Consider the following 14,913-nt stretch of genomic DNA (forward strand, 5'->3'; position numbering starts at 1 on the left):
TCACGCCGGCGAGATCAAAACTCGAAATGACGAAAATTGGCACCACAAAAATAGGGAGAAGAAAATTTCGACCGAGGCCTAACTGAGGCCTACCCCGACGACGAAAGAAAACTTACCGGGGCAAAAAGCTCGAAATACGGGAAGGGAAAAACCAAAAGGGGTCTTCCCGAAACACTTTCTCAACTTTCTCAGAAGAAACGAATCGAAAACGACGCGCGAGGTCAACTTTCCTGGGCACGAACGGCGAAACACGACCGTACCGAGCGCGGACAAAAGAAGACTGACGAACACGAGCCGGTTCGGGCGGGAAGACGGCCGCGCATGCGCGGTGCGCATGGGCGCGCGAGGACTAGCAAAGGCCTTTGCTAGTGAAGTTTCCGATTGGAGGGGCTGCCGTGGACGTCACCCATCATCAGTGAGAACAAGCAGCCTGCTTGTCCTCGGAGAATCCCAGAATAAGTTCTAAAAAAAAAAATCCACAAAAAATCTCTCTCAATTCTCAAAAATTCTTGCTCCATCAACTGAAACCGTCCACTGTTAAGACTAAGATGCCGCTTATGCCTCTCTTAAGCCACGGTAACCTCTCTGACTTACGCAGAATAAATGGGGAGAAGACATTCAAAGAAAATTGCTTTCAGAGAAAATTGCTTTCCAATGAGCAGAGACTCATTTTTTTCATGGAATACAGTAAGCCCCAATGGACTTTATAAAGAAGTAGATTGGAGTGTTATCACAATGGGATAGTCAATCAAAACAGAGGCAGCGAACCCTAGTTGCTATCAAGAGGAACTTGAAGGTTTTGTACATGCTTGGGCGTCTTGGGGAGGAGAGCGCCATTACCTGAAAGGCTTGTAGACATGTCTGGCTTTAGCAGTTGGTAAATGTTTAATTCAATAGTTTATGATGTGAAAAAAACTTTTTAGAAGACTAATGCTTTCATTTTTATAACAGTGAAACATGGCCAATGTTGAGACCAAAAACGGTTGGGAAGGATTAAGAATTAAGAAGAGTGCAGAGCAGTGCCGGCATGGTTTTAAAACACAGTGGAGTTCATGTGGAAAGAAAGGTTTCCGCATAAGTCAGACAAGGAGGTTCCCATGGCTTAAGAGAGGCATAACAGTGGATGGTTCCACTTGAAAGAGTAAGAATTTTTGAGATTTGAATTATATATTTTGTGGATTTTTTTTTTAACTTATTCCGGGACTTTATGAAGATAATCTCTTAGGACGTATGTTTTTGGGGGGCATTCTTTAAGAGAATTAACTTATGCGGAGAAGAAAAGTTTTTTGCACAAGCATAGGATATACTTTTTGCACAAGGATATGCAAAGTGGGGATCCACAAGAAACAGTGCGTTTTACTTTTTGGCTCTAGCATTGTTAATTCTTTACCTCAATATATCCAACTTGAAAGAACATATACAACTTTGTTCCCTTCTGAAATCCTCTCTTTTAATTGACCTTCAATTGTCCATGACTGTTGATGGGACTTGTTTAGGATGCTGGACAGACTTGCTACAGTCAAGAGCACAGAGTAAACTTGGTCTGATGTTACCTTTACTGTTTTCTTGAATGAAATGAGAGACGCTTTCCTGGAGTCCTTTCAAAAGTTACTCTTGCTTTCTATTTTCATTTTTTAACTGATGTTTAGCCGTTTTTAATGTTTAATGTTTTTAATTCTGTGAACTGCTTTGGTTTATGTGACAAACTAAATGGTATGTCCAGTTGTATAACAGCTCATCACATTTGTCCATGGAGAAAATAAGGTTACTTATAACAGAGTTTCTTCATGGACAGCAGGACAAGTCAGCCATACAAACCTGCCCACTTTTCCCTCTAAGATGATCCCGCTTACAGTTCTAGGATGCAATGGGTAGGCGGCACATACTTGGAACACCCCTTCTCAGGCCTTTCTGAGCTTTTCCTGTTCCGAGGGAATGAATCCTCAGAAGCTTAGCTGAGATTAGGTGGCAGAGCTGGTGGTGGGAGGCGGGGCTGGTGGTTGGGAGGCGAGGATATTGTTGGGCAGACTTATACGGTCTGTCCCAGAGCCGGTGGTTGGGAGGCAGGGATAGTGCTGGGCAGACTTATACGGTCTGTGCCCTGAAAATGACAGATACAAATCAAGGTAAGGTATACACAAAAAGTAGCACATATGAGTTTATCTTATTGGGCAGACTGGATGGACCATGCAGGTCTTTTTCTGCCGTCATCTACTATGTTACTATGTTACTATTCCACTCCCTTCACCCTTGCCCATCTCTACCTACCTATCTCTTTTATTATTCTGCTTTAATTAACTTATATTTTCTTTATCAATACTCTGTAATCCATAATATTATGTAAGCCCCATTGAGCCTGCCTTGAGTGGGAAAGCGCAGGGTACAAATGTAATAATAAATAAATAAATGACACACTGCAAAGGACAAAGAGGTGGCCATTCTATGAGAAAGGCTGAACAGACCCGGACCAAATATAAGGCAGGGGTGACATTTTAAAAATAACTTTAAAAAAGCAAAGTTACCCTACCTGCAGCGGTGTTCTCCAAGGACAGCAAGACTAATATTCTCACATGTAGGTTGCATCTCCAATAGAGAACCGCTGGGGATGCTACCCAGTGTTTCTATCACTTTAAGAAGCTTTTGATAGGCCCACATCGCGCATGCGCAAGTGCCTTCCCACCCACCAGCGTCATGCGGGATCACCAGTCTAATCCAATAGAATATAGACAAGAATGCAATTCCTAAAGAAGGTGGGAGGGTATGTGAGAATATTAGTCCTGCTGTTCTCGGAGAACACCTGCCACAGGTGAGTAACTTTGCTTTCTCCAAAGACAAGCAGAACTTATTCTCACATGTGGAGAATCCCTAGATACCAAGCTCACCAAAAACAACAAACAATGGTCAATATGGACTTGCAATGGCAAGGCCAATTAGAACCAATAAATCTATGAACAAGAAAAGAACACCAAGCCTGTTGTAGAGGTGCAGCCTGGAACAGAAAAGAATGGGCCTAGGAGGGCGGATTTGAATTTTAAACAACAAACAAGTTCTACAAGACTGTCTGACCAAACAGACTATCATGTCGGCTTTGCTGCTCAAGGCAGTAATAGAATGTGAATGTGTGGACTGAAGACTACATCGCAGCCTTGCAGTCTCCTCAATGGAGACAGACCTCAAATGGGCTACAGACACAGCCATGGCCCTGACTTTGTGGACTGAGATATGCCCATCCAGGGTCAGCCCAGCCTGGGCATAAGTGAAGGAGATGCAGTCCACTAGTCAATGGGATAAAGTGCATTTACCGATGACTGCCTCAATCCTATTGGGGTCAAAAGAAACAAAAAGCTGGGTGGACTATCTATGGACTTTAGTCCACTCCAGGTAGAAGGCTAAGACTCGCTTGCAGTCCAAAGTGTGCAGCGCGCTCTTGCCAGGATGGAAATGAGGCTTGGGAAAGAATGTTGGCAGGATAACCGACTGGTTAAGATGGAACTCCAACACCACCTTAGGAAGGAATCTAGGATGAGTACAGAGGACTACTTTGTTATGATGAAAAAGTGTATAAGGTTACTAGGGCCTGCAGCTTACTAACCCTGTGAACTGAAGTGACAGCCACCAAAAACAAAAAAACTTTCCAGGTCAAATACTTAATGTCACAGGAGTTAAATGTTTCAAAAGGAGTTTTCATCAGCTGGGCAAGGATGACGTTGCGGACCCTTGAAGTGAACAACTAGAGGTTGTACAGAGATGAGCTTACCCCCACCGACAGCACCGAGGTGAGCACCTACAGATTTGGTTTTCAAACTAGACTCAGAAAGGTGAAGGGGGTATTCAAGCAGGTTTTGTATAGGGCAAGAGAGCAGATCTAGGGCCTTGCCTTCACACTAGACAGCAAACCTCCTGCATTTAAAGCGTAACAACTGAGTGGAATATTTCTTGGAAGCCGGCAGAATCCTGGAGACACTCCCAGGCAGCTGCAGGGAGTCAAATTCTATGCTTTCAACATCCAGGCTAAGAGGGCCATTGACTAGAGGCAGGGATGCAGAAGAGCCCCCTCGTTCTGTGTGATGGGGCAGAAAGCAGCCTAGCCTCCACCAGTGACAATCCTAGGTCGGCTGCCACCTGGGGCGGATCACAGATGCGCACCCCCCCCCCCCCCCCCAGGGTGCATTCTTGGCTGCTGGGAGCAGCCGTGCAGCTCTCGGTTCCGCTGGCTCCCTCTGCCCCAGAACAGGAAGTAACCTGTTCCAGGGCAGAGGGAGCAGGGAAACAGTGGAGCTGACAGGCATGCGGCTGCTCTCTGCACCCCTTCAGCGGCGTGCACCCGGGGCGGACCTCCCCCATTGCCCCGCCCTTGCTACGCCGCTCGCCTCCACAGTTCTCTGAAGGACAGAAGTACAGGGAACCATATCTGCCTTGGCCAGTAAGGCGCTATGAGGATATGGTCTCTCGATCCCGCTTGAGTTTCAGAAAAGTCTTCCTGATCAGAAGAATGGGAGGAAAGACATATAAAAAAACCCTTCCCCCAACGGAGGCGGAAGGGATCCGATGCTGGTGTGCCATATGACCCGAGTCTGGAACAGAACTGAAGGACCTTGTTGTTGAAATGAGTGGCAATGAGATCCACTGAGAAGGACTATCATCTGATAATTTTCACACTTAAACACCCTCCCCCCAGTCTCGTCCACTCTCAACCAATACATTTATGAATCTTCAGACTATTGACCCTTCTACTCTGTCCTCCAGTGTTTCAAATCTCATAAGTATTGCCATACTGGGACAGACCAAAGGTCCATCAAGCCCAATATCCTGTTTCAAACAGTGACCAATCCAGGTCACAAATACCTGGCAAGATCCCAAAAAAGTACAAAACATTTGATGCTGCATATCCCAGAAATGAGCAGTGGATTTCCCCCAAGTCCATTTCATCTCAACCACCATGTTATACAAGTCTGTCAAAGAGGCTGTCTCTTCCTATAATACTACTCTCTCCTCTGCTCTGGATACTCTTTCTCCTCCCATTCCCTGTTCTGTAAGGTGTACCAAACCCCAGCCTTGGCTGACATCTAGAATCCGCTACCTACATTCCTGTGCCCATGTTGACTTCATACATTTCAAATTCTTGCTGACCTCCGTCCAGTCTGCTCTTTCACTTGACAAACAGGACTACTACAGCCAGTTGACAAATTCTCTTGGCTCAAACCCTTGACGTCTCTTTGCCACACTGAACTCTCTCCTCAAAGTGCCTTCACCTCCAACTCCCCCTTCACTTTCTCCCCAGACTCTGGCTGAGTAAGGTTCACAAGATTAAACTTGAATTCGCAACCAAGTCACTTCCACCTCTCCACTTCCACTTCCACCTCTCCTTCCCATATTTTGTGAAGATCCTGGAAGCAGATGCTAGGCCAAACAGCAGGATGTGGTACTGATAGTGATGTTTCCTTATTCAAAACCCAAAATACTTCCTATGACCTGGGAGTATCTAACTGTAGATGTAAACATCCTTAAAGTCCAGAAAACATAGTCAATCATTTGCCTGAATTATAGTAAAAAGGGTGCCCATGAAAGCTATACTGAACTTTTCCTTAACAAGATATTTGTTCTAGGTCTAGGATGGGACAATATCCCAACTGTTTTCATGAGCAGGAGGAAGTACTTGGAACAGAATCCCATCCCGTCTTTCCCTGGTGGAACGGGTTCGACCACGTGGGCTGTGACAAGGGAGAAGAGTTCCTCTGCAAACATTGCCTGATGCTGAGAGCTGAGGTTTGACACTTTTGGTGGGCAAGTTGGAGGTCTCTCATGCCAACTGAGTGTGTAGCCCCACCCGGACAATCTGAAGAGTCCACCGGTCTGAGGTTCTAAGGGGCCACCTTTTCAGGAATCGGTACAGCCATGTTTATGGTGGTTATGCTCTCCTGGAGCCAGTCAAAAGGTTGTTTTCTGTTCAGACTGGGGAGCCGGTTTGGACTTCTGAGCCCACTGCTGCCGCAAACGGGAGTGTTGTGGCTGGGGTTGAGTGCAGGAAGGCACAGAGAAAAACAGAGGCAAAAAACCTGTGGAAAACATGACGCGAGAAAGACAAGTCTCGTCAGCTTTGTGGAGAAAAAAAAAAAAAAAAGACTGGCGGCCCTGTGTGACTCCGGCAGTCAAGAAGGCACTCAGACATGCACAGTGCAGGCTGTCATGTCTACCACGGCATTAGGAGAGTTCCAGGGAAGTGAGATGCCCTTAGATCCATGGGATGCCTCCAGTGGCAGTTCTGGATAAGCTTATAATCCTTTGGAGACTTAACAGCACATGAGTCAATTGTAATACACAAAAATAAGGCAGTGCATGTTGGGGATCTGGCGCAACAGTGCTCTCCACAGCCACAACTTTGCCAACCCAAATGTTATTCATCAAAGTCCCAAAAGCAAAATAAAAAGCTTTTTGCAGGGTTGTAGCAGCATAGCAGTATTTAAACCAGGTCCCCTTTCCAATCAAAAGTATCAAGCAGGGCAGCTTATTTCCCAGAGTATCAGCAGGCAAAGTTCTAGCGGGGGGGGGGGGGGGGGGGGGGGGGGGGGGGGGGGGGGGGGGGAGGGGGCGGAGGAAAGGGAGAAAAAAAAACCACACACACAGAAGTTCCTAAATTTCAAACCTTTCAGTCAACCTTGCAGGGAATATGTTGCTGAAAGATCAAGGCAGGCATTTTATTCTCTTTGGCTATAAGTAATATTATTAGAAACAGAGTTTTCAAAATACTGACTGCTTTTCTTGCCAGCAACTCCAGATTCTGCCCCTCCCTCCTATGGCTCACAAACACAGTATCTGACAACCAAATAACCCCCCTGGTGTGGTGCAGGAAAATTAGCAGCCCTTGCTTATACAGAAAATATCTTGCTTATGTAACCCAGGTCTGCCCTTCAATTCTGCTCAGCTCAGTTCCTTCTACATCCTCCTACTACTACTTATCATTTCTATAGCGCTACTAGACGTATGCAGCACTGTACACTGAAACATGAAGAGGCAGTCCCTGCTCGATAGAGCTTACATCCGACCCTGGTCACAGGGATACTATTGTTTTACCATAGCATGCTCTCACTCACTCTGCACTCTCTATTCAACACAGTCCTTCCAGTTCGAGTTTGGGAGCGGGTAAATGGTCCGGAATAGATATCAGGGCCTTGGGAATTTAAGTGGGGCTTCTTTTGAATATCTCAGCAGTCCCAGAGCAAGCATCCTCACTCCCGTTTCAAAGGAAACGCACAGCACTCCGATAGTGTCTTTTGATGCAAACTCAACTTCACTGAACTTTCTGCAAACGGCAGTCAAATCAACTTTTATAACTCCATCTGTACAGTAGAACTCCTCCTGTCCATTCACGATTGTGTAATACAACCTCAACCCTTTTTTCAACTTGATCTTCTTAGTAATTTCAGTATTTACACATTTACAAATGCTCCTGACCTTTACCCATCCCAGAGGCTGGTAATAATCCAAGGCTGCTCCTGTACTTCCTGGATCACAATCCACTTCCCTCAGACACAGTCGCTTTAGGCTGTCCTTCTTCCAGAGATGCACTTCTGGAGCTACACCCTGGCCTTCAACAGGCTTCCCCTGTCCAGGTTCCCCTTACCCACCCCTCAGCTTCGACACCTTCACAGTTGCCACTTAATGGGGCAGCAACTACTTCTTAATCAGCCTGTTTATTTAGCCACTTTAGGATCCCCCTCTCCTTCAAGGGTCCCAGAAGGGGGTTACAGGCAACCAAAGACCATGTTCTTCCCAGTGCAAATCTTTTTATTTCGTGAGAGATGGTGGAAATGCAAACAGTAACAGTAGATGTGGGATACGCACAAAGGAATCCTGTTTGGAAGGAATGGATCCAAAGAAGCTTAGATTAGGTAGCAACACCGCTAATTGGGAAGCAAAGCCAGTGCTGGGCAAGACTTCTGTGCCCTGATCATCCATTATGTTTGTTGATTTTATTCTTAATTTTGATCTCTTATCCTGATCTAAGTTTTATCTATATCATGTTCTTTTCTTTAAATGGGGGGGGGGGGGGGGGGCAAATAGGTTGACCACCCTAAGACTTATACTGCTATAGTAGCTGTTCCTCTAGCATTAGTTGTTCAGCTTGGGACAGACCCACATAGCTTGGTACTGCGGAGGTCTGCTGAGGCCCCACACGCTCTTAAAAAGTTAGCCTTAGTCACTGGCTTTCAATAATGGACTACACACGTGCCTATATTTTTGCACTTTGTTATTCAGCCTGCTATTAATTCAGTTACTATGACAATTTTTGTATTTGTGTGTGACACTATTTTTGCTACTGTTAACTCACTTTCAGCAATTTTCTGAAAAAGTGTGATGTTATATTAAATTACTCTGTGCTTGCTCTCAATAATGAAGAGCCACGAGTGTCCCAAATTACAAGCAGAGTGTCATTATCATGTAGTGGTGGTGAAGAAACAATAGTAGGCATCTTGCTCTGGAGTAAGGATCTTTTGCATTAATAGATGTTTTGGTTGTAGATGCTCATAGAGAGCTGACAGGACTGTATGTGGCACACAAGCATAGAGCCTTGAAAAACTTTCCTCCTAAAAGATTCAATAGTTCTAGTACCTTGCCCCGGGGGCGCCAAAGAATGGGTTCTTGAAATCTTGGCCTTTTGAGAGTGCATTCAACCACCACAGAACAGTGAGGAAGGTGCTGCTTCTTAAATGCGGAAACCTTATGAACTCTGTACATAAAGTCCACTTTCCTGAGGGAGGTCACGTGATGCACTAGAGAGTGAAGGACGTGGTTCTGTGCTCTCTTAGGTCCAACCGTCAAATTTATGCAATTTTAACTTGCAAACTATTGAACTCAAGCCTGAATATCGCTACTAGAGGCGGGTGAGGGATCCATGGATAAATTTGTGGAATCGCAAGGCAAAGGTTTGCCAACCCGTGGTGGAAAACGGGAGAAAGACAAGTTGAAAGCACCGAGCGGAGAAGATGAGCCGGTAAAATGCGAAAGTTTCGTCTTCACGCCGGAACAATTAAAGCAAATCACGGAAGCAGTAAGCCTAGCGTTGGAACCAAGGCTCGCGCAGCTGTCGGCGCAAACTGCCACCCTAACATCTTCTTTGTCAGAAACCACAGCACGGACTGGCGAAACAGAGCGTCGTGTCTCTGAGCTAGAAGACATGTGCGCCCCAATGGCAGCTCGGATAAAAAAGCAAGAAACCACAATTGAAAACCTACTGACCAAAGTTGATGATCTGGAGAACAGATCTCGGCGTGCAAATCTTCGTATCGTAGGGCTTCCAGAATCGGTGGGTGACAGATTCCTGGCTACGGAGCTGGAGCAGTGGCTAAAGAGGGAATTTGCCCTCTCAGACAGCATGGGCCCGCTGTGCTTAGAGTGGGCTCATCGAGTGGGCCGACGACAAGATGGCCGCCAGTCACCGCGTGTAGTCCTAATAAAAGTGCACAATTATATCCACAAGGACGAAATCTTGCGGGGATACCGCCAGAAGAGAGAAGCTACAAAATATGAAGGGAAGCTAATACGAATTTTCCAGGATTACTCATCTGCCTTACAAGATAAAAGGCCAGCAAGAAGCAGATTGCAGTAGTCTAAACGAGAGGTGACAAGGGTGTGGATGAGGGTTTTGGTAGAGTGCTCAGAAAGAAAGGGGCGGATTTTACGGATGTTGTAAAGAAAGAAACGACAGGTCTTGGCAATCTGCTGGATATGAGCAGAGAAGGAGAGAGAAGAGTCAAAGATGACCCCAAGGTTTCGAGCTGAGGAGACAGGGAGAATGAGAGAGCCATCAACAGAAATAGAAAACGGGGGGAGCGGGGAGTTCTTATTTAAGTTAGGTGACAGATACATTATAACAATTAGGAAGAACCAACATAATTTCTGGCTGCATTAAAAAAAACAAACAAAAAAACATGCTAATAGATTAAAGGAAACTGTATTATCCTTATACATAGCAAAAGCCAGTCTACGCTTGATTGAAAATGCAAAGTTGTAAAAAGTTAACCATGACAATGGTCAGGATTTGGGATGGGGTTATGAGAAGGGACTCTGTGAAATAGAATCCATTTTCACTTAGTGGGGGGGGAACCATTTTAAAAGCTAAGGGCCTGACCTCGGTTTATAATCCCCTGAAATGCAAGGTGAACAGGCCAGCACTAATTTGTTTTGTTTCAACAAGGAGAAAAGAACAGAAAGTACTCTCACTCCTTTAGAAATAAGAAAATTCTGCTTATCTGAAATGGTTGTCAGGCTCCAGGACAGTTTACCAGTCAGTATTCTAACATCACTATGTGAGTTCAAGGCCAATGAATACAAGTTAAAATAATATCAGTTATAGTTATGCTTTCCAGTACAATAAGGAGATGAACTTGCTGAGCACTGATTCCTTTCATCCATTCACAGTTTCTATGGCCTAAAGAAAGAGCCAGTGTTAAGGGGACAATCAGAACAATTGCCCTGTGCCTCTATACATTTCACAGGGGGCTCCAAGCTTCCCTGATGCCTGTAGGCAGGATTTGTGGCCCCCTCTACAGTTTCTGCCCTGGGACCCAGCATGACTTAACACCAGCTCTGCCCACAGATGCAGAATAATAAATCCTTTAATATATTTTGAGGTGTTGCTGCTGCTGCTGCTTCCCTCATTTCTGTCTGAAATAAAATGGACTATCACAGATCTTGTGACCTACCCACAAGATGAAATGTACAGTGGTTCATCAGTTGTGCCAGCATATTAATAAGGCAACCAGGAAAGGAACACAAAAGTAACTGATAAGATACAAAAAGCATAATCATGTCGCCTAAGCAAACTCAGATGACTCAGGGAGCAACTCTACTAAACGAATGAGATGACAAGAGACAGCTATCAATACTCACAGAACAGCTTCCTTTTCTGTTCTGGAACTGAGGTACCGCTGGACTTGGGCTTGATTCACCCCATAAAGAGACAGCATCATGAAGACACCCCCAATAGCAAGAGCCCAGAAGGAGTGGCGCTCAAATGGATCTGGGTTCAAGCTGCAAGAAATAACAAAATGTAGTTCCACTCAAAAATAAAAGATGTACATTTTCTTTGACATTTTTTTCCATGGATCCGAAAACTACCCAACCTGATAGAACCTTCATCTTTCCTGGCTTGTCCTGAAAATTAGATGTGGATAAGACCCTAAAATTATTAGGAACATATCCCCCCCATCCCGTCCCCACCGCACACATTTTGATTTGATTTTTTGCCTTCACATAGCAGGCTAAAGTATAAACCCATTTTGAACTACAGCAACTGGGCAGCTTAATAAAATCTTAAATAAACCTCAAAAGGAAAGAAGTTGGGCAAAGGCGTGAGAGGCAAAGGCCTAGCTATTTTGCCTTAAAAAGCACCATCACAAGTGACCCTGTCTAATCCAAGCCTTGTGCATCACCGAATACCCCATGTGTTAAACACATGACTGCAGAGCTTACTAACTACTTTTGCTGATTACTGTTCTATTAAAAGCCTATTTAAACTATGGCTACAGCATCTGTCCCTATTAACAGCCTCCATGCATACAATGCACTGAAATGCAATGTAAAAATTAGTCTGCTAAGTTACAGAGCATCAAAATATAAAGGAGAAAAGTCACACAGTAACTTATCCCATAGGAAAAACATTATTACACCATATATTCTTGGCAAAACACTGTTTATGTGCTGTTCTTTTTCCACTCACTTTATTCCAGAGATCTTTCTATTTTCTGTGGCAATGTGCCAAACCTGCCTGATGCCACCCACTTTCATAGCACCAACGATGATGACAGCCAACTGTCCTGCAAACATGATGAAGGTCTGGAAGACATCGGTCCATATCACTGCTTTCAGCCCTCCCTGAATATATGACAGAGAGAGAGACAGACTCATTCAACAGCCAGACCTAGACAACTTCCCTAGTAAAGTTTCCTGCTATCAAAACTCTCACTGGGAAGTACAGACATTGTCAAAATCCCAAAGACAGTCACACTCTGTGGCCTGAAAGGGCATTCTTCTATCTCACTTCCAGATGTCCGCTCTTATAGATATTGTTCCTCATGAAGGGCTTTGAATGTTCACTGATTTTTGAACCCTACTCGGTGGTACTTCAACTGATCTACATAGTTATCATACTAATTAGTCATATTTATTTATTTACATTTCTCAATCAGTACCTTCCACTTGCAATGCTAGGAGCAAAGTACAAAGAAAATTAATAAATTATATTAAAAAAAAAAAACAAAACATACTAAACAGGTACAAACTAACAACAAAAGTCTACAACCTAGGGTATGCATATACATATCAGAACCCCTGTGAACCTCACCCTGATGATGTACTTCCCCCTCCCCCCCAAACAGTTAAAAATCAAGAAATGTAGGAAGAGGAGGAAAGAGAGGTGCATGCGCTGAGTTTAAAGAAGAGGAGGAGTCAAACTAGCATTGTAATATATCAACAGTAGATGATGGATAAAGTGAACTAGCTTGTCTGGCCAATAAGGGGACCCTGACATAATAGCATGGACAAAATATCCTTGTAACAAAATAGCTCATACAGTCCTTCACAAAAATAAGAAATATAGTAAAAACTCTGTCTCCCTCCCTCTGGGGGTCCAGTATCTCTTCTCCTCCTCTATCCCCCACTCGATCATCTGAGCTCTCTCTTCCTTCAATTCCCTCCCCAGACCCACGTGCTGTCATCCCTGTCCTACTACCCCCTTTTCCTGCATTCTGGCATCTCTCTCCCTTCCTCCCCTTCCCATGTTCTGGAAATGCATCCTTTACCCTTCCTTCCTTCCCTCCCAGCTCCCAACATAGTCCAGCATATCTCTCTCTTCCTCCTGCCAACCCTCCTCAGTTTGGTATCTCGCTTGTCCTTCTCCACCCCCACCCCCCCACCCCCAGACAATCTGTCCAACATTCCTGTGGACCACCAGCAGCGTCAACAAGCTGCTTCGACTGGCCCCCCGGAAGCATTCTCTCTGTTATGTCTGTATCAGATGAAGCAGGACACAACAGAGGAAATGCTTCCAGGACTGGCCAAAACTTGTTTTCCTTGTTGATGCTGCTGGCAGCCCACAGGAATGTTGGATGATTGCTTGGGGGAGGGGGGCAACAGAGATACCGGACTGCACAGGGCAGGCAGGAGGAAGAGGGAGACATTCCAGATAGTGAGCACTGAAAGTGGGGTGGCAAAGGGGAGACATACCTCAGCTCAAAGTAGCAGTGGGACTCAGAAAGACACACAAGCTGCAGCAGCAAGAGCAGAACAGGTAAAGTACTTGGGGGCACGCTCTTTTGTCAGTGGGGGGGGGGGGGGGCTCATTTGTCAGGGGTCAAATTGTCAGGGGCCGATTTGCTGAGGGTTATTTTGTCAGGTGCTTTTTTGTCTGCGCTATTTTGACCAGGCACTGCCTATAAGGTACTTCAGGTTGCAAGTACAGATCCCTGCAGGTTATCCACATGGTTGGGGGGGGGGGGGGGGGGAGGAGGGAAAGATACTAGTGGACAAGAAGGAGAAATTAGGACTTACCTGAAAATTTTCTTTCCATTTGTTCTTCACACTATTCCAGGACGTGTGGGTAGTTATGTCCATCGACCAGCAGGTGGAGATAGAAAACTCAGAACTGAGCTGCCCCATATATATTGTCAGCCAGCCTAGTTCTCCAATATATACCTAAACAAGCAGAAGGAATAATACCAAAAAACCTCTACAACAACTTTAAAAGACCCAACAACTGGACTCCTGGAAGGTTCCCAGAGTCATTTGAGAGAGACAAGAGTGCGACGTCCCATGCACAAGTCAGAAATGTATACCCCAAAAACAGGACCAGGGGTAGGCTTCTGGAATAGTGTGAACTAATGGAAAGAAAATTATCAGGTAAGTCCCAATTTCTGCTTCCATTACATTACTTCCCACTATTCCAGGACGTATGGAATATCCAAAAGCAATCCCTAAACAGGGTGAGACCCCGGCTTCACTGCCCGGAGAAACATCATCCTCAACGGCCCATCCGAACAGCATAATATCCATCCGAGAAGCCCAGCAAACGTATGCAACAACATTCATGCTGCTGCTCTGCAAACAGCCACTGGACCAACAAGTCAGAGCCGGCCAAGAGGATGCCAACAGTCATGTAGCAAGCCATAGACAGCATCCCTACCAACCAAATGGCCATGGTGGCAAAGGACGCCCCGAGATCCAACCTCTGTCACGTCTGTGGCCGTGACCCCTCTCAGACTCACCTTATTTCCTGTGGTCAGCTTCTGAGCTGGCTTCTGTCTGTTCTTTGTGAGTTAGTTCTGTCTCTGTGAGCTGGCTGTATTAGATTGTCGGTGTGCTGTCACCCGTTCCAGATTTCAGCTCAGTCCAGTCTGGATCTTCCAGGCTGCTCGACCCTTAGTTGCCTGGTGATTGTTGCACCTGAGTCTCCGCTGCCTGCTGGGCTTATTAGCCATTTGGAACCTCTCTGCCTTTGCATTGCGTCTAAGGCCCTGGTATGTTGGTGCTTGTTGCACTTCTGCTAGTCCGGTTGTTACCTGAGATTCTTGCCTGTTTCTAGTTAGTCTGTGTTTAGTTTAGTTTAGGGTTTACTTGCTTTCCTTGCCTGGTTTCTTGTTTGTAGTTCTGTGTTTAGTTTCTATTTGTCTGTGTTCTGGCTTTGGGGCTGCTTGCAGCTCTTAGTTCTGTGTCTTGTTAGTCAGTGTTTGTTCCCTGTTTGGTGGCTGTTCTGCCCTTTAGCTTTTCCTTCCTTGCCCAGTCTCCTGCCTTGCTGCCCATGTTCCCCCCTTTCCCCTTTGACCCTCGGTCCCTGTGCTGCCTTGCTGTTATCCAGTCCTGCCCTGTCCAGCAAGTCCTGCCGGCCACCTGAAGCCCAGAGCTCAACTCTGGGTGAAA

The 14,913-nt window shown here is 45.5% G+C and overlaps 1 protein-coding gene across 1 annotated transcript in view; it reads right to left on the bottom strand.

The window, feature by feature from the left end:
- The window catches only part of LOC115458636 (sodium-dependent multivitamin transporter-like), an 86,051-nt gene that overhangs the window by 20,300 nt on the left and 50,838 nt on the right, over positions 1-14,913 (bottom strand). Inside the window, exons 7-8 of the mRNA XM_030188479.1 lie at positions 11,720-11,874; positions 10,891-11,031 (exon numbers count right to left, since the gene is read on the bottom strand). Coding sequence (XP_030044339.1) covers positions 10,891-11,031; positions 11,720-11,874 — 296 coding nt within the window. The remainder of the gene's footprint in view (positions 1-10,890; positions 11,032-11,719; positions 11,875-14,913) is intronic.

The sequence above is a fragment of the Microcaecilia unicolor genome, unplaced genomic scaffold (genome assembly GCF_901765095.1).
Source record: "Microcaecilia unicolor unplaced genomic scaffold, aMicUni1.1, whole genome shotgun sequence".
NCBI lineage: Eukaryota > Metazoa > Chordata > Amphibia > Gymnophiona > Siphonopidae > Microcaecilia > Microcaecilia unicolor.